This window comes from Penicillium antarcticum (assembly GCF_028974205.1).
Source record: "Penicillium antarcticum strain IBT 31339 chromosome Unknown utg000006l_segment0_segment0, whole genome shotgun sequence".
Lineage (NCBI taxonomy): Eukaryota > Fungi > Ascomycota > Eurotiomycetes > Eurotiales > Aspergillaceae > Penicillium > Penicillium antarcticum.
In genome coordinates this window covers 1,032,300-1,055,841 of record NW_026695304.1, presented here as the reverse complement: position 1 = coordinate 1,055,841, position 23,542 = coordinate 1,032,300, and the positions used below count along the sequence as shown (strand labels likewise).

Here is a 23,542-nt window from a genome sequence, read left to right as displayed (position 1 = left end):
ATTGCCCACAAGCTCATTCGCTTTTCTGATATTCCTTTCAACATTCCAAATGTCCAATTCGGTCGCCGTAGTTTTCATGGTGCCGACAGTCAATGTTCGTTTGGCCCAAGGCCACCGAACAATTCGCTTTGTGCCATCATTGTTCTCAACTCGAAACAAGAATGAGCCCGCCTGCGGACCTATAAATGAGAACAGATATCCATTGCAATCTAGAAACTCCTTGATACCAAGAAGATCCTGTATATCATAGATCACGGACTCATTCAAAGTTGACTGGTTACCGACTTCATTAGTATAGAGAATCCAAATTCGGATGGGAACAAACTTTATCTGATTGAGCATCGCTATAGTTTGCGGGAGTTTTTCGATCGGGGCGTATGATCTGGAATGGCATGTTTCCAGATTGTCTAGTACAAGAGATTAGAAAAAGAATAGTTTTCGATTAGAGAAATCCCACCTCGCTTGGGCCATACTCCCTAGCTTTAACGCGTTCGAGTTCCTCAGATGCCAACTTCGAGTCTGGTAGGCTTATTGTTGATGCACTACCTAAATTGATACAGGCTGTGGTTTCGGAACCGTGATTGGAATTCGGGTTAGATCTAGGTTTGATACCAGCAACGCGCGATTTCGCGGGCGACTGTGTAGGGTTTTTGTTTGCAAGATCTTTGTTGGGACCGTGGCAGCTTGAAAGAAGTATTCGGCTGGGTGCCTCTGCCCTTGGTGCCTTGACTGACTGTGTAGAGCTTACGTCTTGGGACTCTTCGTTGGGACCAGAGCAACAGTTCCTACAGATTGAGGAAACGCTACCCATTAGATGGCTTGGAATCCAGGGTAGTATTGAAAATCGTATCAAAAATTTCAAAGGAGATGGGTTCAAATATAATTTTTTCTCTTAATGGGAAGAATTGATCGCTTCTTAAGTAATAAAAATATTGGTAGGTATAGAGCTGAGCATCTAGCAAAAATGATTGGATACATGGAAGACTCGCGCATACGGAACTTTGCTAGAAGTTCTGGCCAGCCAACTTCCTCTATTACAAGCCATATTCTGACGTATTCAGAAACTAGCCAGGGTTATAAATAGTACTTATCTCCTGTCAATGTAATAATTCATTACTCATCTTATTCCGCTAGTACTGTGAAAATGGAAATGGCATTGAAATTCTTCATTTTTGCACATTCGATATGGGCTTTCCTCATAATTCGAGCTATGATTCGGCATTCGGAATGGTTCCTCAACTTCAAAGACTCTTTCGATTCAGGTACCTGGTTTCAATTCTGCACGGTGGCTCAGAGCTAAGAAAGAAAATAGTATATTCTGACTGGAAAGCTACGAGGCCTGTCACTATCATGTGAGCCGAGAGTCCTTCGTCATGAGCAGCAAATTCAAATTTCACAAGCCCAGGCTTTGAGTAAAAAGTCCAATTTTGAAATAATGACATGCAATCTCCGTTTGAGGTATTTGTCGTATCCTCCCGGGCTTCAGCGGGCTTTTCCTTTATCAGTGCCCTGGTTTTCCACTCTAGAGCTTTCCTTCTGAGCGTCTTTTAAGCATTTTGAACAGTTATAACTATATTCATTGGTCCTTGGTATGATTCCCGTCTTGCATTTGCCCCCGAATAAGCGTGGTGGACATGGTAATCTGGTTGTGTGCTCGTGGGTACATCCATATCTCGTGGTGACATCCTCACACATGGCAGACAACCTTTCATTCGCACTATACATTAGCTAAGTGCCCTGTTATTCTGATATTGCCGTATTTCAAACCTTGTGAGACTAGGTAGAGTTATAACAAATGAGTGAGGTAGACAAATGAGTGAGGTAGACAAATGAGCGAGGTAGTAGTTGCTTCAGTAAACTAAGGAAAGAAGGGCTTAAGTCAGCATCAGTAGTAGTACAATATCCGGGGGTTGTTTTACCTCGCTCTATTATTAGGAAGATGTCTAGAGGATTTACACGGAGACTCTGGTGGCAATATCTTTATATTTATATTGAACCTTTAAAGCTTTAGGTGAATGTCGGTAATGGTCTAGCTTCCTCGGGGCAGCAGAAATCCATCTCCACTGAACATCCAAGCAAAAGGTAAGTACATTCCATAACAAGTTATCTCACACTTACACTCTTCTTAGCAACCTCTCGTCATCCCCCAAGGAGAATTCAATTATGGCCTTTACTAGCTTAGCGACTGCTAAAGTTCTATCAAAGCAAAAAGACTTACTTTTCAAATGATACGTTCGCTTTAATTTCGTTGCATGGGTTTGATAGCATTTCTTCAGATTGCTTTATAGTTCTAAGCCTATAGTTTGTCGATGCATCGGCGCCCCGAGATGCCATTAGGATTCTTTATAGGCTCTGGTAGTGCAAAGTCCTTCATAATGATGCATAGAACATAGTGAAGTTTCACATCTCCTAGACCCTTTTACGATGGCCTTACGACAGTGAAGTGAAGAGAATACTTCAGGATCGATATCGAAGCATAATGTGTGAAACAGGCTCTTCAAACTTTGACTTTTTGCTTGTCCTGAAATGAGCCCTGTCTAGTGACCAGTATAAGTGCGAAACATGAAATGAATTATATCTGCTTTGCTCAACAGTAACCGAGATTTTTGAAGCGGTTACAAATATCTTCAAGACGTCCCTCGTACCAGTCCTTTAGAACGTTGTGGATCTCATATCCGAGATCTTTTGCAAGGTTGCATCTTTTTGCATATTCCTGCAGGTATTTGGAATGCAGGTACTGGTAACAAAGAGCTCTCTTTGAGCCGAGATCTTCTGCAGGTTGTTGCAAAATAATCGGATCGTCGCTGCTTAGAGGAACAAATTTTGTAATCCCATACTTCCCCAAGACCCGTGGAATACCAGCCTTAAGCACCGCAAGATCCACTAGGAATGCTTCTTTCGTGATGCCATGCGCTTGATGCTGAGCGCTAAGCTCTCGAAGAGCAACGGCATCAAAAACCACATCATTGAGACCGTTTCTTTTGATGTCTTCCATAACTTGAAGCCCATTGGGAGAAAACCAAACCCGCACAGTCTTGTTTGGTTAGAGTTTGATGTCAGCGAGGAGGAAAGGGTAACACACGTGCAAACGAATCGGCTCTGAGTCTCTGGCAGAAACACCAGAGCATGAATCAGCAGAAATGGTAGGCTGCTCTTTCGGCATATCTGCTTCCAAAAGATCACTCAACGAATCTCGGTTAGGGTCTGGACCTCCGAACAGAACTGTCTCGCGCGAGTTTCTTGGAGAGAAGAGTCGGGTTATACAATTTGAAAGGAAACAACGAAGTTCCGGTATGCTCAAGCAGACCATAGTCTCAGATATGGAGTCTTAGTGATAGGTAGAAATAGATACTGGGCTACTTTTGAAGCGACTGTCTCTTTTAATATGATGTACCACATGTTTGACGAGATTGCGCGGAGATACTGACTTGGAAGCATCCATTTTGCGGACCATTGCGGTAAGCGTTCAGCGATGTCAATAAAACGTTGTTGAATTAAAAAAAAAAAAAAAAAGGCAGATCAATTAGAAACAAATCTTCTTTGGCCATGCAGACGTAGCTAATACTGCTATTGAAGGTCTGCGGGTATCTATTCGGGACCTGCTGTTCTTAAGAAAATACCGGTCAGTCATATCGATGTACACCGTATTACTTTAAGCTTTGACGACGAGCGGGTTCAAAAAAGCTCACGCGGTATTCCATTCTGGGCTCTAACGTTTGGTGCCAATCGTTAGAGCCCAAAATGGAATAGCGACTTCCTGCTGTGGTCTGGTGGAGTGCTTCGTGCACGGACATTCTTTTCACCTTGCTGAACCCCCTGCCATAACATAAGCCAAAAAGGGCTTTCCAGGATTCTGTTTCCAAGAGATAATGTGGGCTACAGCTGCACATAGAAAGCCAATAACATACAGGAGAAATACTCCCATAGAATTAATTCCCAAACACAACAAGTTCATTGATCACATGAGGTTCTATTGGCTTTTCTATCGAGTGTGCACTGCTCGCTTCTCTTGATCATAATATTGGCCATAAGCAGACAGCTACAGCACCAAGTCGCTTTAGGAATACTGGGACCCCGTAGTATTTGCTGCAGTGATGGTCTTGCTGCCGAAAAGTGGGGCAGTCATCCAGTATTTGCTTCAACAAAAAGCCTGTGCAGCAGCACATAATTTCTAGGCTTCCGCAGGACCCAGGTCTGGGTCCAAGTATTGGACCCAGCCCCAGACCCAGCCCGGGTCTGGGTCGAGGCTAGGTAACCCGGACCCGACCCAGGACCCAGACTGGGTACCCATTGGGGCCCCAGCAACTTTGCATAAAATCAAGGTCTTGGCGGTTATAAACCTGCTAACTAATCAATATGTAATCTTAGTATTTTTTGCTGTTTCAGTGAAAGCTAACATAAATGAACTTCTTCGATAGTAATTCAAAAAAGATAATAGCTTATATGAATCGATAGGATATCCTTACTAGTTAATTACGCATTAGAATGTATAAATTTTGTAGTTATAGTGGTGTTTAAGTAGTTAGGTGAACTAACATGCTTCAAGTTATAGAAATATATTTTGAATCCAGCCCCAAGTAAGTGCAACTCTTTAACTCTAAAGTTTTACTGTGAGACCACGCAGTAGTCTCGGGGTAGGAATAGGTAAGCGAGGTAGAAGCCTAGTCTAATGCGTGTAATACAATATATTTTGTATTGAGATAGAATAAACGCTGGTCCTTAAAAGGCCTAGCGGAGAATGCTGAAGTATAACTATGGGTTACGTAACACTTTATTTCGGCGGAAAAACTATCTCCTCTCGACTGGCCTAGTTGGCCTAGGCGGTTAGGTCTATATAGTGGTCCTGACACTTACACTACTAACCTTGATCTAATTAAAAGAAATTCTAGGATATTAAGATATTATATATCGAATGAATTATCGAATTTTTATTAGTGGGAAAGTATTTAGTATTACTTCAAGTGCTAGTTTAATGGTTCAAAATTCATCGGGGGGTGGCCCCCCGATTAAAGTTGAGGGCTAGGTTGAAATTTTTTGAGATCATTCTTGCAGAATTGGGGTGGGAATTGGGTTATTTCTAGGGTTTCCTAGGTTATTGCTGGGTTATTGCTAGGTTATTGCTAGGTTTCGCTAGGTTTTCCTGGGTTATTGCTAGGTTTCGCTAGGTTTTACTGGGTCCGGCTAGGTCCTCTTAGGTTCCGTTGGGTTATACCCACTTCTACCCGCCATACCTACCAATTAGATAAAAGTAGTATATTTGCTTTTGACGAGTTGACTCGTTTATTCAGCTCTCTACTAGCTACGAAGCTACTATATCTTCAAATTTTTGTAGGTATTGCCTTCCTCTCCTACCCCTTACTTTTTACAGAACATATTGTTTATTCATTCTATTACTATGTCCTAGAGTCAGCGATCTAACCTTATATCATCTATCTATAATGGAGATATAGGCAATCTTGGTTACCTTACCCCTTCAAACCGCCTTAGCACTCCTAATCCATCTATCAGCCAGCAAATATTCGATCTCGAGTCTATCGACCCTAAATTCCTTCGTCTAGTTATTCCCTTGGCACCCCCTACCTCCCTTATACGCGTTAGACCTAATCGGAGAAAGGCGTATATTCTTTACGACGAAATAACTTATAGTGAATAGGTAGATTGGTGGCTACAGACCGATTTTGGAAGGAAGAAAAAAAATACACTAGGATTCAAGCCACCAGGCTGAGATCTAGAGCAAATTCGACCAGGTTGCATATACCATAAACGGAGCACCAAAGGTTATATATAAGAATTGTGGCCAGATTCTTGAGCATCCCTATATTCTCTATACTCGTGCAGCCGATCAGAAAGTATAGTATTATAGCATATCCTCTATGTCAAAGCATATTAAGAGTGCAGCATATCAAAAGGCTAAGCGTGGACCTACAGCAGAGATAACAAAGTTTCTCAAAAAAGCGGTAAGTTCTCTAGAATTTGAAGACTTACACTTACTAAACTCCTCTAGGATAATAATACGACTATGGCTTCTTTCTCGCAAGAAGCCTAGGAAGAAGAGATTTTATCATTCCTATCTCTTAATCGACTTCTATTTCATCTTATTAAGCACCCTAAATTCTAGAGCCTAATTTAGATAGCTCGCACTTCCCAATCTACTCTATTTATCCCCTCTGCGGATACGATTCGTCGCCGGCTACAAACTTCAGTTAGTAGCCGGCAAAAGCGTGTGCTTAAGCTACTTCTAGCTAGCTCAAAGATCTCTATTGCCCTCGATTGCTAGACGTCTCTATATTCATAGGTATTTATAGCTATCACTAGCTACTTTATCGATCGTGATTAGGTATATCGGGAAGTACTCTTAGATTTCAAACCTATTTATGGGACGCATTCTAGTGTAAACCTAAGTAATACCCTAATAGAAACCCTTTATAAGCATAGAATTAAAGACCGAGTATTTGGCTTGACTATAGATAATGTATCAAACAACAAGACTCTTGTTAAGAGCCTTCAGCAAGTTCTACTAGAGGGTGTTATCATTATTCGAATCCCTTACCTAGCCTACGTTATTCAGCTTAGCCTTAACTAGCTTCTTAGGCATATCAAGGCAGTTCCAAAAAATGATACTATAGAAACAAAGTGGACTAAGCAGCAATCTAGAATGGCGCAAGAGAACGCACAACAATAGTAGCAAGGGGTCTCTTCTACACTCAACAAGATTCGCTACCTCGCAATTTATATTAACACTAGTCCCTAGCGACGAGAGATATTCTATGGCCTATAGACCCAAAACGTAAAGCTTGCCCCGATCTAAGACGTGAAGACCCGATAGAACTCTACCTTTCTTATGCTCTATCGCGCGAAGAGACTATAGTCTATCTTCAGCCCTTTTTGTGAAGAGTATACGCGTCTTGATCTATTACCCGACACTAAAGAGTGGCGTCAAATCGACTATCTTCTTCATATCATAGAGCTATTCTTTGATTTTACTTTGCAACTTTCAAAGACCCGGGATATCACTATATATTATACTTTCAATATCTATAATAAGCTCTTTGAGTATCTTAAGCAATCAATAAAATAGCTTAAGCGAAAGCGTGTTTTATAGAAGACTGAGATATTTAATACGCTTAAAGTAAGTCGATTAAAACTTAATAAGTATTACTCGTAGACTAATCATGTTCGAGGGTATATCTTTGCGATCTACACAATGCTTGCGCCTATCAATAAGTTTCAATTCTTTCTTACTAATAATTGGGAACAAGAGTGGCGTGACCAGTATCGAAGGTCTTTCCAAAAGGCTCTTACACTATATCAAGCTTAACTTTCCAATAGCCAAGAGTCACTACCCTTAAAAGATCTACCTAGATCAAGCTCGAAGCTTAATAAGATGTTAAATAGTGGTAAAAAACAGCTAACGGGAGTCATAGATAAGTTAACACAATATCTAGATAGTGGTTAGTAAAGTTTATATATGATCTTTGTTCTTGACTAACTAGTTAATAGACATAGTTGATATCCGCCCTCTTAGCTTTTGGAGGGATAATCAACACCGCTTCCCAGCAATTGCAGCTCTTGCAAGAGACTTTCTCTCAATACCAGCAATAGGTGCTAGTGTAGAGAGACTCTTTAATATAGCCCGAGACGTCTGCTATTACCGCCGAGGAAGAATAAAGTCCGAAACAATTCAAGAGCTTATAATGTTCCTTTGTACTTCAAGATTCGATCTTGAAGAGCAGGATGCAAAGCGCCTTGAAGAATTCTTCACTCGCGATAAAATTGAAGCAGCAAGAGAGGAGAAAGATAAGAAACATGACGAGATTGAGATAGAGCCAATAAGTGATACTGAAGAGCCTGATAAATTAGAAAAGGAGGTTATAGTGATGGATGATATCGGGGATAAGACTTCTGAACCTTAACTGCCAGAGAATAGTACATAGCTACGAGCATTAGGACGGAAGCGTAAACAGCGAGAGGATGATACTTTTGAATATCACTAGATAGCTAATTCAACGCCTTTACTCCTTAATTAATACTAGCTTAAATAAGTATATTCTCTCTAGACTTCTACCAGGATTATGAAGAATCAAGGATAAGATGTAATAAGAATACCTAAAATTACAAGAAGAATTTGTATAATTTATGTAGTCAAAATCTCTAGCATGTTTGTCCTGTTTGTTACCCAATTGGGTACCCAGCACTGGGTCTGGGTTGAGGGAGGTAACCCAGAACCCAGTACTGGGTTAAGATTTTGGACCCAGACCCGGACCCAGCCGGGTCTGGGTCTAGGCTGGGTCCGGGTCCCGCTGGGTCGTGCGGAAGCCTAATAATTTCGGTCCAACAATTCTTCGAGTACTGGAATATATCTAATTCGCCGCCGGGCCACGTCAGAGATGACGGCGCCTAGAGCTGCAATTAGACATGTTCTTTGACCGTGTAGCCGCTGGCCCACAGTGGGCCAGCCGCTACCAGAGCTGCGGCCGTGCGCCGTCAAGGGCGGTATTGTTTATGAAATGTTCGTAGATCCAACATGCGAACAACTTGCTCAGTCATGAATGAGCGCTCAAGCCTCCCAGGAAAGTCTATAAATACGCCTGAATTCCTCGATTTTTCTGTTCACCACCATTCTCGAAATTAGCAGTCAAGGAGAACAACACTTCCCTAGCACCCTCAACATCCAACGTCTAGGACTTCATCTCAATCCTGAAATTACGCCCAGTATCAGAGTGAGTTTATCATCACTAGACGGAATCGCTTAAGCTGATATGAATGAGCATTAGAGACATCATGTGTTAGGAACTCATTGAGACAATCGAGCACCTGTGCAGGCATAGAGTTGATTCTCCCCCAAGGGTCACGGCGCTTAATGGCTGCAACAATTGCGGCATCATCAAGAAGACAGAGCATCTCGGCAAGACAACCAAAAGGGATCCATGCCCCAACTGTGTCGACAATGGTACTTATGTGAAAATAAATGGAATTTGGAAGAAGGCCTAGCGGATATGAGATATCCGTCCTGACAGGAATTGGTTCATATTTCCTTGCCTGTGTTATGGAATTATCCTCCAGGAGAATCTCAATTCTTGTTACTTGAATCTAAACTGCATCAGCTACATCGTTGCTTTACTTACAACGAGAATCAATCTCCAGTGACGGGAAGAAATCTCCCGGTAACCTTGGTTGCGCGTAGGCAGGTAACTGGTTATTCACTTACTTATCTATCTATAAATTTATTTAATCCCCAGACTTCTCACGATCTTGGATTCTTTGCAGCCCCTCCTCAATGTATCCTAGACAATAGTAATTAGGAATATACAAGATCCCAAACAGGGTAATCCAAAAAACGACAGTGTTCTCGGTCGCCAGTAGTATCCTGCACGACAGTGCTTCAGGCTGTGACGTTCCGGTCGACAGCAGTGCCCGCAGTATAGGACCGGTGGAGAAACAAGGAGGCCAGGGTTGACGGGTGGACGAGTAGACCTCGGCAAGGACCGGGTCCGGTCCCAACTTTGAGGACCGGGACCGGACCATGCGGTCTTTGGTCTTTTTTCAAAGTAGTCAGGACCGCACCACGGTCCCCCGTGGTCCTTTGCGGTCCCCCATGCGGTCCCCCGCAATTTCATAATTATGCCAAGACCTTCCTTGTTTGGTCGTATAAACTGATTATTCAGCCACGTTTTTTACCGTTATTTAACACTGTTCTGGTATCTACACAAATTTTGATAATGAATCAGGTCTAACAATCAATAAAACAGTTGAAACTACCTTGTATCTGATTTCATGAAGCTTGGTATTAAGTTAATTACGAATGAACTTTCGATTTCGGACTGTTGTGGTTGACATTTTAGAATTTACTTCTGATAAATTACATGAATTCCCCTGTCAAAAATACTGCCACCCCGGAGCCTTACAGTATAGCCTTATAGCTCGCTCGTTTGACCACTTCCGTCATCCTTGCTATCAATCTCTTGGCAGCGAAGTTCGCCAAAATGACGAGGTCAAGCCCTGCGCTTGGCTTGCACTGAGTCAATCTATAATACAGAGATTGTTCTATGAAATTACAACAAAAGCAGAAATTGCTGTGCAAAGCGTTATATCAAGTGTTTGTCTTATCTACGCATTGATATTCAGCTGCTGCGTTTCCCATTCCAGCAAGGTTTCAGAAGTAGATAATGTCTTGGGATGATTGAGACCTAGTTTTTGTTTCCGCTTGGCTAAACAATTTCGCAATAAGTTGAGAGCTTGGGCATTGTGCCCTGAAGATTTCCAGGTGAAAGCGAGGTTGTCCATGCTTGTCAGCGTGTCAAGATGGTCCTCGCCGAGCTTCGTCTTGCGAGTCTCCATCACCAGCACCTGGAGCTGCTCGGCCCCCTCCCACCGGGCCTGCTTCCAGTAGGTCATCGCGAGGTTGTTCATGCTCGTCAGCGTGTCGGGATGGTCCTCGCCGAGTCTCGTCTTGCGAGTCTTTGTCACCTGCGCCTGGAGCTGCTCGGCCTCATCCCACCGACCCTGGTCCCAGTAGGTCAATGCGAGGTTGTCCATGCTTGTCAGCGTGTCAAGATGGTCCTCGCCGAGCTTCGTCGTGCGAGTCTCCATCACCTGCACATCGAGCTTTTCCGCCTCCTCCCATCGGCCCTCAAGCGAGTATGCTGTTGCTAACATCGCAGTACTCTTAAGGGCTGTTTCATCATCGGCGCCCAATAATTTCACCATCTGCTTTCTCGATTTCGCTGCCATTTCCCTCACGTCTGCGATATTACCGCTTTCCGACGCATACCATGCACCTCTATAAAGGAGTATAGCCCATTTTATTAGAGACTTTTGTGATTCCGGCCGTTGGGACATTGCTGATCGAACATGAGGAAAGAGCGACCGGCATTTTTCCCAATTTTTATATTGACCGGTGGGGAATTCTTGGTACAGATTGCTGATGAACTTCTCCCTCCATTGACCCATTCTTCCATGCGTTTTTAACCATATACGCATAGTCAGTTGTACTAGCCGATGCATCGTGAGTAATGCGCTGTTATCACCAAGAGAGATAAATGAATAATCCCTGAGTGTCGTGATATCATCTTCAAAATCGTCTCCTACATCAGATCCAGATGTCTCCCCATCACTGGAGTCGTTCAAGAGCTCTGAACTTGATTTGCAGTTGGTCTCAGGTTGAAGCCGGACAAGGTTCTCTGGAATTCCTTGCGGGTCGAAAAAGCTCATGAGAGAAAGCAAATCCGCTGCAGATGGCTTTGTCTGGCGAATATGATCGAACGATATTTGCCACGTAACCAGAATTGAGTTCTTTGCCTCCCAGTCCCGGTAGAGATGGCCCGCCTCATTTTTAAGAAGCCTTATCGCTTCGCGGTCACTCTTTTGAAAGTCTCTTAGGTACTGCGATACCGAGCAGCGAGGCGCTAGTTTTTGAATATAGCTTGCTGCCTGTACAATTGCTAGCGGCATAAACTCGAGCTCTTTCACTAGCTGTTGGCTCTCTTGGCTTTCCCCTAACAGATCAAGCTTTCTTTGGAGAAGTTCCAGCGCCTCGGAATCTTCCATTGGTTTAACTTCAATGAGGTCCTTATAATCGACCATTTTCAAAGCCACTTCTCTGGTCCGACTTGTGATAAGAATAGATCCACATAGGCTTCGAGGAAGGTATTCCAATAATGGCTTCGTCGGGGCATTACTATGATCGTATATCTTGGCCTCCGGGCCCGTCGCCGGGGGCTTGCGAAGAAACACATCGTCGTCGATATTATCAAGGATAAGAATCCATTTTCCCTTCTTCTCATCCCGGAGCCAATTTTCGACTAGTTTGAATATATTGATCTGAAGATTCTGGCGCCCGGAGATTTTAACTTGGTCTGCTATGTCCCGGAAACTTTGTTCGAAACGGGCTACGCTGCTCGCATGGACCCAGAAAACCCATGTCGCCCGCGATTGGGATCGGGCCTGGTAGGAGTATTCGATGGCAAGTTGCGATTTCCTGCTAGTTGTTAGCAATAAACCACCACTGGCCGCTATACACTAACCCAACACCGCCAAGGCCAACAAGTGCTATCCTTGACCCCTGGACAGAGCTTTTCTCCTGAATCTGAAGGAGAAGTGTGTCGCGACTGACAAAGTCTGGATCGCGCGTGAACGGGACAGTCGATAGAGGGCTGGGTGGGGTTTCTGGTCGCTCTAGGGTGAGAAGCGGCTATTAGTCAGTCGACCTTGACCCAGTCAGGTTCCAGCGACTCACCGGAAGGCAGATGGAAGTCTGCCGTGAATGAGCCATAATTGACCCCCACCTGGGCTCCATAGTTGACGCCAGAGTGGTTTGTCGATGCCATGTTCAAACTACCACGCGTTGTCTGGAGATTACGCCGGGGGGTTAGTGCCTGACTCTCAGCATAAGGAGGGGGTTTCTTGGTCGCAGGGAAATCCACTTTCCCATACAAATGTATGTCATTTGGGCTTAATTTAGAATCTGGTGTTGTAACTACCGATTATCGGCGCATTGTCCTTGGGTATTGATAAAGATGGCATTTTCTACGCGACATCCGCCAAAGAGAGCCGCTGTTTCTTGAGCGTCGTGCTCCAGCACACCTGTAGAGACCCTTTGCTCCTTCCGGGGAATTTCTGTGCAAACTGTCTCGTCACCTCCGACCAAGCAAGATTCTGTTCTTCCCTGAGCTTCACCAATAAAGACACTTCATCCACGGACCATGGTAAACCTTTTCTCGTACAAGGGGTATGCTGCGCATCAACTAGTTCGGTATTTGGGCTTAGCTGGTCACAGTCGTATGTCATATCTGAATCTTGGTTTGCGATGCATCTTGATACAGTGGTATCTGTGCTCAAAGGCGTAGAAATACAATGAGATAAAGCACCCTCAAACAACCAGGACAGGAACTCTAGCCGGTCTTCGACGGGAAGGGCCGAGAATTGAGCACGAACGGTAAGAAACGAAACGCTGCTGCGACAATGAGGCTCTTCATTAGGCCGGCCAGCACCATTTTTTGAATATCTCCTCCCAGCACTCGAACGTTTATTTATTTTGGACTGGCGACCAGGAACCGCTGTTCCCTTTCCATGCTGTCGCCTGGATTGAAGAGGTGGATCTTGATTCGGAGAGCGGGAGCACTCCAAGAGAAATCCGTCTGGACATGTTGCGATGCCGGTGATATTTTCCGTTGCTTCGGTCTGCTCACCACCTGGAAAGGCATGATCGTCTAGAATTGCGGGATCGATTGTTTCAGGGTCTGGAAGCTCTCTAGTCCGGGTAGGGTTTCCGGAATCGACAGCTTGCGGGTGCTGACCAGCAATAACGGCAGGCTCTAAGTCGCACGACCTGAAACCGGGGAATCGATGCTTAGCACCCAGACAAACATTATCGGGCATTGTGGCAGAATCAACGTCTTCGGTGCCTGGTATGTCTTGCAATTGCAAAATGTCTTCAGAGTCGAAAGTCTTAGCGTGAGGACTGGAGGTGGTGCGGCCCAAATCCTCCGGCTCGTGTCGAGTTGTTTGAACGTCCGAATGTAGACCGCCATCCAAGCAAACCTCCAACGGGGGGCGGGCAGGAAGGGGATGCTGGCCAGGTTTGTAGGAATGACTTTTTTGACTCTTTGAGACGGGATTAGAGAGAGGTGGGGTGGCGGTCATCGAGACAGGACTTGGGTAGCGGCAAATATCGAGAGAATCTTGCAGAGGCTGGGCTTTGTCCTGGAAAGGATTCCATGGCCGAAAGGATTCCAGGCGAAAACTAGCGTTTGACATTGTGTGGAAGAGAGGGCTGAAAAAGTCTTCGGGATGTGGTGATTGTGGGCACTCATAGAACAGGGAAACTGGCAGAGAACACGGAACTGGGGATGAGGGATAGGTGACAGGGGACAAGGTGTAGGGGAGAGGAGAATTTGAAGGGGGTTTTGAATTCCGGTTTTGCCATTTAGGTGGATTCTAGTCTCTTTTATAGACGACGGTCGCCCGTGAGGGGGAATCCGCCTTCTACCCAGCGCAGAAAGTCTCGGCCAGCTCCTGCAATCCAGGCCACTGCATCCAAGACGCAAGACCACACTAGTTTCACAACCATGGGCTGTAGTTCACCGGTAACTATTCCCGCTACCCTCGCTGATGGCCTTTGCGACGTATGTCCACACTAGTAGTCAGCCTGTTCTCCATTCGGTAGGTGACGGTACGATCGTTGCATTGTGCCCGCAGTTGCAGTCCAGCATTGGCCGCATGATGCAGCATCGACCGAGGTCAGGCGAGTGTGCGGTATTTTCGCTATTGGCTCGCATCGCCATGGTTTTCTTTCGAGATTCATCGATTGGGTGCGGAGAGACCGGAGACGCCGACGATGACGACAGATGCGAGGTCGAGGCATTTGCTAACAGGCGGCCGAAAGGAGATTTGCGGCGCCAAGGGCTGTGCAATGTAACCTCAGATGGGGCCTGAGATGGGGCGGATGAAGCGGAGCATGCAGCATCGAGGATCGAGGAGGGCAATTGGGGAGACCGCGCAACGGCAAGGCGTCACCAGTAGAAAGCGATCTAGATGACTTTGTAGACTTCTTTGGAAAATGGAGTGTTGACACACAATCACGCGATGCGGTGGATAGCTGGATCACCCCAGTGCTCCTGCTCCTGGGGGACTGGATAGCATTGCAGCCCACGCTGGTCAGAACGACCACGGTGTCGGATCGAGCGGCATCTCTAAAATGAAAGGGGCAGTGCGTCGGGCTGAAAGCTAATGCGTAGGCAACGGTGGGGGCGAGAAAGAAAGGGGGAAAGGGGGGGGCAGAAGGGGGGAAAGAGAAGAGAAAGTGCGTCGACAAGAGGAGGAGAGGGCGAGCGGTCTTTTATAGATGGACGGCAGGTGGGCAGGGCAGTAAAAGCGGCCAGGGACGGCACTAAACCCGAACGGGGGCAGGAGGGAGGGCGCCATACCGGAAGGGGCAGGGGGACGACGGAGGTGGGCAGGCGGTCGGGGACGGCAGAGGGGCGGTGCAATGGGAGCGGTTTCCAGCGCCCCGCTCACCGTGTCAACTAATACTGTTTGACAAAATAATACATTGGGAATACAGTTACTGCAGCAGGCCTAATGAGGCTTAGCGAGTGGAAAGGGGGTCCGAATAGCATCCTGAGGTGGTCCTTTTAATATTGCTCTATATAAATAGAGTTAAATTTTAGTGTAGCAACCTAAAATTAGTTAAATTAAGCAACAATATTAAGTTTAGCAGAGTAAAGCCACCGAATATAGCCTTGTGTCTAAATCAATATACAGATACCCAGTCAAACAGCACAAACGCCTAGATACGAGTTTGGTCAAAGTGCAAACACCCTGGCCAATAAGGTTGCCGTATATTATGTTTGCACACCAAGTTAGCCCCGCTTTCACAGCCTCACATGTATGCAAACACTAGATTCGAGCATTTATAAGTAAGCTTATGGCTTTTTCAAATGGCAGAGAAGTATAATTCTCAAAAAACTCTCTCATTGAATTGTGCTTATTGAAAGACGCAAAGATGACAGCCGCCAGGTTCGGCCAGAAGTTCGACAATTTCAACATCATCCAAACAATCTACAAAACAGTCGATGGCCATGACATACGAGCAGATATTTTGGCTTCAGAGTCACTGGATACAACCAGAAAGACCCCTGTCATCGCTCGATTTCACGGTGGAGGACTGGTATGTACCGCGGTCCAACTATAACTATACGACACCCCCCTAACAACGCTACATTCTAGTCAAGAGGCGACTCAATCTACGCAGACTGGTTCCCAAAATGGGTCCTAGAACTAGCAGAAGCCCACAACGCAGTAATAGTCTCTCCAAACTACCGTCTCCTCCCCGAAGCAACAGGAGTCCAAATCCTAGAAGACGTCGACGATTTCTGGACATGGCTCCATTCCGAAGCCCTAACGAAGATCCTTTCTCCACACCAGATCGACCTCGATCTTGATCGCGTGCTCGCTGCCGGAGACTCTGCGGGTGGAATACTTAGTATCTATCTCACACTGTCCTACCCGGACCAGCTTCGCGCTGGCACGGCCGCTTATCCGCAACTTAGTTGGGATCCACCTGCTTTATTCCCCTCGAGTGTGTGTCCGGAGAACGCCGAAGTTCCGTCTTCGTTCATCGATGAGTATCTCACGAGTCTACCGCCTGGATATGTTGAATCGTCCGATCTAGAGGTTCGACGTGCTACGTTGCAATTTGCTATTTCGTGTCATCGTCGCGGTCCGAAATTCTATACTCGAGGCTCTGAAGGCTCGCCTCATCGAGAGAAACTGTTCGCGTTGCAGCGCTTGGATCATCCTGATACGAAACTGCCGCGTGGTGGATTGGCTATCATTCATGGCACTGATGACGATGATGTTCTTGCAGATGTTAGTGATCGGTTCGTTAGCAAGGCGAAAGTTACTTTGCAAGGGAAGCAGGGTGTTGATAACTTGGTTCTTTGCCTCCGGCCTGGTGGGCATGGATTTGATGTTGATACTTCGTTTAAGGAAAAGTGGCTTGTTGATGCTTTGCGGGCTGCGCTTGATACATGGTTGGAATAGTCTCCTAAACGATTTTGAGATACTGCAATTGGCTTTCTTTTGATGCTTTGAAGCCGCGAGGGCATAGTTACTCTTTCTTGCACATTCTGTCTTGAAAATGATGCACTCAGTATTTCTTTTCTTAAAAGGTTACGTTCGTAAATTTAACATGTAAGTTCCTCAGATTAGATATCTGAAACTCTCAATCTCACGATCCGTCTTGTTAGACAACTCATCCTGCAACTCAGCTCCTTCAGTTATCTCCTCAGGTGATCCATAGAGCTTATCACGCCGACGGTTCTCATACACGTAGTAGCAGTACAAGCACAAGAGGAAGAAGATGCTCAGCACCAATCCTGACATAGAAGCTTTAATTCCAGTCTAGAAAACAAAAGTCAGTCAAGGTATCGCGAGCTGTCAAATTTCAAGAGATATATCAACTTACCGGGTACGCGGGCTCCTCCGAAGAAAGGAAGAACTGAGGACCAACGATGTTTCCAACGCAGTACGCAATGAAGATTAACGAGCCAGTAACACTCTTCTTAGAGAAACCAGCCACGTTGGAGGTAACGATACTCAACGAGATAGGCAAATTGATCGCAAAGACACAAGAAAGCGTCAAGCCGACCATTCGTCCCGCGAGATTGTCGTCGTTGAGCTTCCAAATGAGAAGAGTTCCGATAACAGCGACAATGACGTTGAGAATCATCCCCAGAATACGGGATGATGGGATGAAGGTCGCGATCGTCGAAGTGGTGATCAAAAACACGATCTGGGCACCGCCTTGGGGCATCTGCATGACGAGAGCCTTGAGATCGGAGAATCCGAAACCGGCGATGATGATTGATGTGAACTGCGATTTGTATCAGTATGCGGTATGGATAGAATGTGAACCATGATACGAACACTAGTGAGGCCACCATTCGCTAGGTTGGTAGTGAATGACCACAAAACCAGGAACCAGGTTTGGGGATCTGTTAGGGCTTGCACAGCCTGGGACCACTTGAATACACCAGTATCCATGACACCAGTCTTGTTCTTCAATGTTCGCTTCACGGCAATGGCGCGCTCGTGGGGCTTGAGGAAGACAGCTGTTGCGGGAGAGTCTGGGAGCAGGAACAGGAGGACGATGCCGTAGAAGGAGGTGATGGCACCGAAGATGAGGAAGAGAAGTTTCCAGTGCTCGATGGTGTTTGTGTTGATGTTTCCGATGCCGTAGGCGATCAGGGCACCGAATAATAGGGCGACGCAGTTTCCGAAGAACCATGCGGATTGACTAAGAGCTGTTAGGAATTGGATCATCCCATGATGATTCTGGAGGGAGGTTTACCGGAGGGGCTGTTCCTCACGTCTGTAGAACATTCCTGTGATCAATGTAAACCCTGGTGCAATGGCGGCTTCTCCTACTCCGAGGAAGAATCGGACCACCATGAGTCCGGACCAGTTTGAGCAGGCTGCGTGGCACATCATGATACCACCCCATAGGAATCTGGGATTGTCAGTGCTTATTCTTGGTCGTGGAGTGGAGGACATACACCGAGGCAGCGAGGTACTTTCCAATGGGAAGACGGACGATAATATATGAACTCGGCCTGTTTAGAGTGAGCAATTGTCTATTGGAATGGTCAAAATCTTCCAAATCATACCAACTCCAAGCGAAATATCCGAAATAAAAGATTGCAGAGGCCCATGAGTATTCATTGCCGTGCATGTTCTATAACTGTTAGCCAACGAGTCAATTGAAAAGCGACAATGAGAATAAGAATACATACCAAGTCTTGCCGTAAACCAAATAATGTTGCTTGGCTGAGCGCAAGTTTATCGAGGAACTGAAGGAAGTATGCAATTCCCATCAACGGGATCAAACTGGAAGAAATTAGAACCCGCCAACCCACAGCAAAGAAGATACTCACAAAAGATCAAGCTTCCATAATAACTTCCTCTCCTCTTCAGGAGTCGCCTGTACAGCAAGAACCTGACCCAAATCAAAGTCCCGACCAACAGACTCCCCATCCCCTTTGAGGCTCTTCTCATCCATAGTAGGGTCGTTTGCTTGCGTGATAAATAAATACAAAAAGCAAATGCACAAATGACTCGAAAAATAGCAGATGCAGCAGGTCCACGGGTCCTACTTATGACAGGAAAAAAGCCATGGATCTAAATTCGCTTAAACCTACCAGTCCAGATCCTCGGGCTACTTTCCGCGGTGGAGCCAGGGGATAAAGGGAGCTTTTACCAACGGGACAACTTCAGTTTCTTGCTTGTGTTTACAAGTGCAGATCTGTATTTCGATTGAAATCGTGGAGGCGGAATGGGGACTTGGCGAGAGTGCCAATCAGCTGCACCTGCTCGGCACCCCATAGTTCTTTATCGGGGTTGTCACCGACTCCGAGAGGGTTTAGATGCACCCACTGTGCATCCACTTCTCCCCTCAGCGGATACTCAGCTCGGCAATTTCTATGCGGGGATGTCTGATATCGAAATGCTGCGTGGTTATCTTTGCCCCTTTTTGCCTTTTTATGGAAGACCGCTCGACGTTGTTCCGTTATGCCATTATGAAACGGCGCTGTGGCGATATCTTTTCGGTTTTTTTTTTTTCATATGCGCCACATGAGGCGGACATGGAAAGAGTGATTTTTTTCCACTCAGCTACCGAGTTCATTTTGATCCATTTTGACCCATAACCGAATATCACATTCTCCATTCAATCTATAGCGCACTCCAGATGGACCCATAATACGGAGTCTACTTTGTTTTAACCCGATTTACAGCGTATTATCTGTACCAAAGTCAGATTCCACAGCCTTCGCAAAACTATCATCGACTAGATCCCGGCAAGCCACCACCGCCATTCCCGCAGCACAATGCAAGCTGCGCTTAAAGCCTTCCTCTGAACCCGCACCCGCCGTAAATTGTGGCGTATGGTTGACGCCGTCGGTGGCTATGTAAAAGCCACCGTGGAAGCTGGGGACTTCATAGGAGACATTTCCTAGATAGGAGAATAGTCGTCAGCATGTGGACATCCAAAATAAGTGGGAAACAAGTGGAACGAAAGCCCTGCAGGGCTCGCACTTAGAGGCACCCACCCATATCAGTAGATCCCCCACTCAGCCCACCTGCCTGTCCCGCTGCATCAAAGATAGTACTATGCCCCATAGCATTCATGGCAGAGACATAGCTATCGCAGATAGGTAGATTGATTTTCATATCCTTGTACGAAGCCTCCCTATGTCACCAATTAGCGACCACACAGCCACCCACCCCAATCCCCAGTCCAAGACATGTACATACCATTCAAACTCAACCGAGCACCCAGTAGCAGTAGCCGCAGCCTCAAAACATTTCACAACCTTCTCGGTGAGAGGCTTCAACTCAGCCACACTCCCGGACCGAATATAATACTCAACAGTAGTAGAAGCAGGAATAACGTTGGGTCTCTCCCCACCACGCAACACAACCCCATGAATCTTATCCGTCGGCCGAATCTGCTGCCTCAACATCGAAATTCCCACATACGCCGAAACAACCGCATCAAGCGCATTAACACCCTCCCACGGCGCCGCAGATGCATGCGCTGGTTTACCAGTGTATGTCACCCGGACTTTATCATTCGCGAGATACTGACCCATACACGAACTCGATGACAGCAGCTCTGGCGCACCGGATAGGATTGGGAAGGGGTGTACCATGAAACAGGCGTGGATGGGTTTGTAGGCGCCTGCGTTGATGAGGAGGAGTTTGCCGCCGCCGCCTTCTTCGGCGGGTGTGCCGAAGAGACGGACTTCGTAGCTGGCTTTGGGGTTGTTGCTGTGTAGAGCTTTCATTGTTTCGACTGTTGCCAGGAAAGCGGCGATACTGCTTGTTGCTATGAGGTTGTGGCCGCAGGCGTGGCCCATTCCGGGGAGGGCGTCGTATTCAGCATTAAAGGCGACGATGCGCCCGCCGTTGCCTTGTTTGTAGGCTACTTCTAGTGCTGTTTCGACGCCGTAGGCTTTGCGGGTGACGGTGTAGGCATCGTTGAGCGATTCGAAGAAGGTGCAAATGCTGTCGTGGGCGTTGTATTCTTTGAATGCTAGTTCGGGGGTTGACCAGATCTGCTACTCGTTAGTCTTCTTGACTTTATGTCTTATTGATGGTGTGGTCATTACCCTCTGGTTGATGTCGCTGAGCTTGGCTTCATACTTGTCCAGTGCCCCGTGCACCTTTTGGATGATTTCTGTTTGTGCTTGCACGGTCAACATTGTCAATTGGGATGGATTGACCACACTCGATAATAGAATCGAGTAATTTTAAAAGATATAATCAGCTGAGAAAGGCATCTGCTTCCAAGACAAGATGTCATTCCGCTGTGGAGAAAAGTCACAACGTCTCGCATCTCGGCAACCCCCGCAGATTGCCGACCTGTGATATCTGACACAATTGTAACCCAGATTTATTGATGATCTTACACCGGTCTTACACCGGCATTTGAATCGGCAGATCCTGTTCAATTTCCCCGCGATACTCGGCATTCTCAAGGCTCTCAATGGCATCTATATCGCCATCTGGTTGACTCTTCTCGCACTTTCCAAGTGACTCAAAGCGTCCAGGTACTCCGCCAGAGCCATAACAAGCTGGAACCCAGCCATTCTGCTGATTCCCGCATCGATACTATGGCTGCCGACTACCAAGGCAAGAAAGCTCCATGTTCTACGATTCTTTAGCTGACTGCAGTATTAAGTGATGGTATATCATGGTAACGTGGTATTTGCTTGAGGAATTGTACATCGTGAGGCTGAATAAAACAGGTCGTGAGCGTCAATAGGTCGCATTATATTATGTCGTTGCCAATACATCTGGCATATATGACCACCACGATCCTCAAAAGGGATGGGTGGAATGACTTTTGGGCAGTGGTATAGACCACAGATAATGTACAACCGGCGGATTATAGCAACGGTGCTTAATCTCAGACCGGAATCCAGAAATAAGAGCATCTCGTGTTTGCCTTGCCAACGTTGCGAAGGCGAGATGACCCAGAGGATGAGTATTCCGGGGTACAATTTTGGCCCCCACGGAAGTGTTTGCACAACTCGGAAATGGAGGGCGAGGATGGCGCATGCTAATTCGCTGAATCAATGCGGTAATCGCTCGAAGTTGCTGGCCCGGGTGAAGGTGAGAGCACAATGGCTCACTGATCGCCCGATAGATGATTATGGACCGAAGATCAAGGTGTGACTTTATTTCTCATGTCAACCCTCATGTTGGATGCGTACTGTCATCGGTCGATCGCGTGGATGGGCGAATTCGGCGCTCGGACATGGGCAAGCTCTCCATGGAAATCGTGTTCGAATTCCATGCCCTCCGTCCTCGTGATCGCGATTCACGAGGAGCCGCGTGAGTAACATCCGTGGTAAACTGGGTGGGGTCCACAAAACCGGGGTACTCCTCATGCTCGGATGAAGTGGGCTGCGATCGTGAAGTTTGCACGACTGAGACGAGCTTTCCAAGCACGCCGAACTCAAGCTTCAGCTTGATACTGTAGACCATGGGTTTCAAAGTCGTCTGCAGCGAGTAGTAGCCAATATATTCCACGACCAGTAGACTAATGTCAAGCAAAATAATGACCAAATTGATAGCCAGCAACTCGTACATGATCCGAGTTCGCCGGCGGTCCTTATCTGGCATCATCTTGAGGAGTTTGACGGTTTCAACAATGTAGATGCCGGAGATGATCATTTCCTGTGTGCAAAACCAGGCCAATTGCATGCGCTCCATGACATTATATCCGCGAATCATTGCCGGCTGGGCGACGAACGCGGTACAAAATGTAAGGACGGTTGTAGGTATTAAAAGAATGACCGCATCAATAATGATAAGCCAGAGCACAAAGCGGAGAACTTTGTGACTCTGAACCACCAGATGCAAGCGCGAGTAAAGCACGACCGATTGCCCCGGTACCATGACGTAAAAGCCGATGGTGGATATGGTCAGAGAAAGCCATAATGGTGCCAACTCGAAGAGTTCCAGTAGATAACCAATAGCGTGAGGAATCACGCCGGCCACAACAGAAAGCAAGAGGGTCCAAAAGTAGAGGCCCCGGTATGATTGGAATGTCAAAAATAACAATATGAATAATTCGATGGCGTTGTATAATGCAATGGATGTGAAGACGATCATTAACATCCGTACAGCTATATTGTTGCCATGGTATCCATGGATCCCGTCGGGAGGCTCGGACAAGTTGGTCATTGTCGAGCCGACTGAGCCGGGCTATGTATAAACGAGAAGTATCCTGATCAAAGAATGTTGCGCGCCCCGCTCTGTGAGGTCCTCGACTGTGCATGTATTTTGTTCAAGCGGATCGACTCTAAAGGCATCATAGTCACTCTAGATCGAAAATATTATGCGCGCAAAATTGTATGGGTATCGCGGTCGAGCGCCGGTTCGGAGGATTAAGAGGAAATGCGCAGTTTTTGAGATCGGTAGGATCGGATCGTCGCGCAATTCTCGGTTTCCGAAAAATGTCGGTGGATGTAACTGGGTGGGGTGGGAAGGCTCCGAGGGCGGTTGTGAGATCAGGTCGGGAACCTCGCATAAGACAAGGATGAGTATGTAAAAAGTAGTAAAAAGGAAGAAGAGACCGAGCCAAAGCCACCATTCGCCACCTGAGGCAAAGCGCGATTACCAATTGACCCCGGCCAGACAAGTCCAAGAAAGGACAAATATGTAGGAGAGAAGTCCCAGAGAAAATGAGGTTGGGGAAAAGAAGCAAGGGAACGACTTTTCCCGCTTCCCCGGAAGGAAGCGCTTTGGGCACGTGCCGTTAAACTTTCGTTTGCCTTTTAACAGTTGCAGTCTTGGCTTTTAACACGGAATACACGGTCAAAGTTGAGGGTCAATGTGGGATTTTTTTTCTACGAGGATCTTTCCCTGTTTTGTTGGACTTTGATTTCTTTGAGGTAACGGGCCTGCATATCTCAACTCAATTGCCGCACTCGAGCCGCTTTCGAGGTTACTATCAACCCCGAGACTCGGGGTT

General features: G+C 46.4%; 8 protein-coding genes across 8 annotated transcripts; 1 reads left to right on the top strand and 7 right to left on the bottom strand.

Annotated features, from left to right (window-relative positions):
- Positions 1–2,587: 2,587 nt before the first annotated feature.
- Positions 2,588–3,454, bottom strand: N7508_006479 (uncharacterized protein; the record flags this gene model as incomplete). Its single annotated transcript, XM_058464545.1, has 3 exons — positions 2,588–3,034; positions 3,083–3,239; positions 3,429–3,454. The coding sequence occupies 3 exons, from the start codon at positions 3,452–3,454 to the stop codon at positions 2,588–2,590; spliced, it is 630 nt and encodes a 209-aa protein (XP_058318398.1).
- A 6,653-nt stretch (positions 3,455–10,107) lies between these two features.
- Positions 10,108–12,326, bottom strand: N7508_006478 (uncharacterized protein; the record flags this gene model as incomplete). The annotated part of the gene is made up of 3 exons (XM_058464544.1): positions 10,108–11,977; positions 12,024–12,174; positions 12,236–12,326. 3 exons carry the CDS (start codon positions 12,324–12,326, stop codon positions 10,108–10,110), a joined length of 2,112 nt encoding a protein of 703 aa, XP_058318397.1.
- A 199-nt stretch (positions 12,327–12,525) lies between these two features.
- Positions 12,526–13,755, bottom strand: N7508_006477 (uncharacterized protein; the record flags this gene model as incomplete). Its single annotated transcript, XM_058464543.1, has 1 exon — positions 12,526–13,755. The coding sequence occupies one exon, from the start codon at positions 13,753–13,755 to the stop codon at positions 12,526–12,528; it is 1,230 nt and encodes a 409-aa protein (XP_058318396.1).
- A 190-nt stretch (positions 13,756–13,945) lies between these two features.
- Positions 13,946–14,282, bottom strand: N7508_006476 (uncharacterized protein; the record flags this gene model as incomplete). Its single annotated transcript, XM_058464542.1, has 2 exons — positions 13,946–14,134; positions 14,175–14,282. 2 exons carry the CDS (start codon positions 14,280–14,282, stop codon positions 13,946–13,948), a joined length of 297 nt encoding a protein of 98 aa, XP_058318395.1.
- Positions 14,283–15,502: 1,220 nt separating this feature from the next.
- On the top strand, positions 15,503–16,542 carry N7508_006475 (alpha/beta hydrolase; the record flags this gene model as incomplete). The annotated part of the gene is made up of 2 exons (XM_058464541.1): positions 15,503–15,667; positions 15,727–16,542. 2 exons carry the CDS (start codon positions 15,503–15,505, stop codon positions 16,540–16,542), a joined length of 981 nt encoding a protein of 326 aa, XP_058318394.1.
- A 159-nt stretch (positions 16,543–16,701) lies between these two features.
- N7508_006474 (uncharacterized protein) lies at positions 16,702–18,559 on the bottom strand (the record flags this gene model as incomplete). Its single annotated transcript, XM_058464540.1, has 8 exons — positions 16,702–16,902; positions 16,967–17,374; positions 17,428–17,797; positions 17,852–18,010; positions 18,057–18,113; positions 18,168–18,235; positions 18,294–18,387; positions 18,435–18,559. The coding sequence occupies 8 exons, from the start codon at positions 18,557–18,559 to the stop codon at positions 16,702–16,704; spliced, it is 1,482 nt and encodes a 493-aa protein (XP_058318393.1).
- Positions 18,560–19,286: 727 nt separating this feature from the next.
- On the bottom strand, positions 19,287–20,762 carry N7508_006473 (M20 family metallopeptidase; the record flags this gene model as incomplete). The annotated part of the gene is made up of 4 exons (XM_058464539.1): positions 19,287–19,510; positions 19,608–19,747; positions 19,813–20,615; positions 20,670–20,762. The coding sequence occupies 4 exons, from the start codon at positions 20,760–20,762 to the stop codon at positions 19,287–19,289; spliced, it is 1,260 nt and encodes a 419-aa protein (XP_058318392.1).
- A 997-nt stretch (positions 20,763–21,759) lies between these two features.
- N7508_006472 (uncharacterized protein) lies at positions 21,760–22,752 on the bottom strand (the record flags this gene model as incomplete). The annotated part of the gene is made up of 1 exon (XM_058464538.1): positions 21,760–22,752. One exon carries the CDS (start codon positions 22,750–22,752, stop codon positions 21,760–21,762), a length of 993 nt encoding a protein of 330 aa, XP_058318391.1.
- Positions 22,753–23,542: the final 790 nt, after the last annotated feature.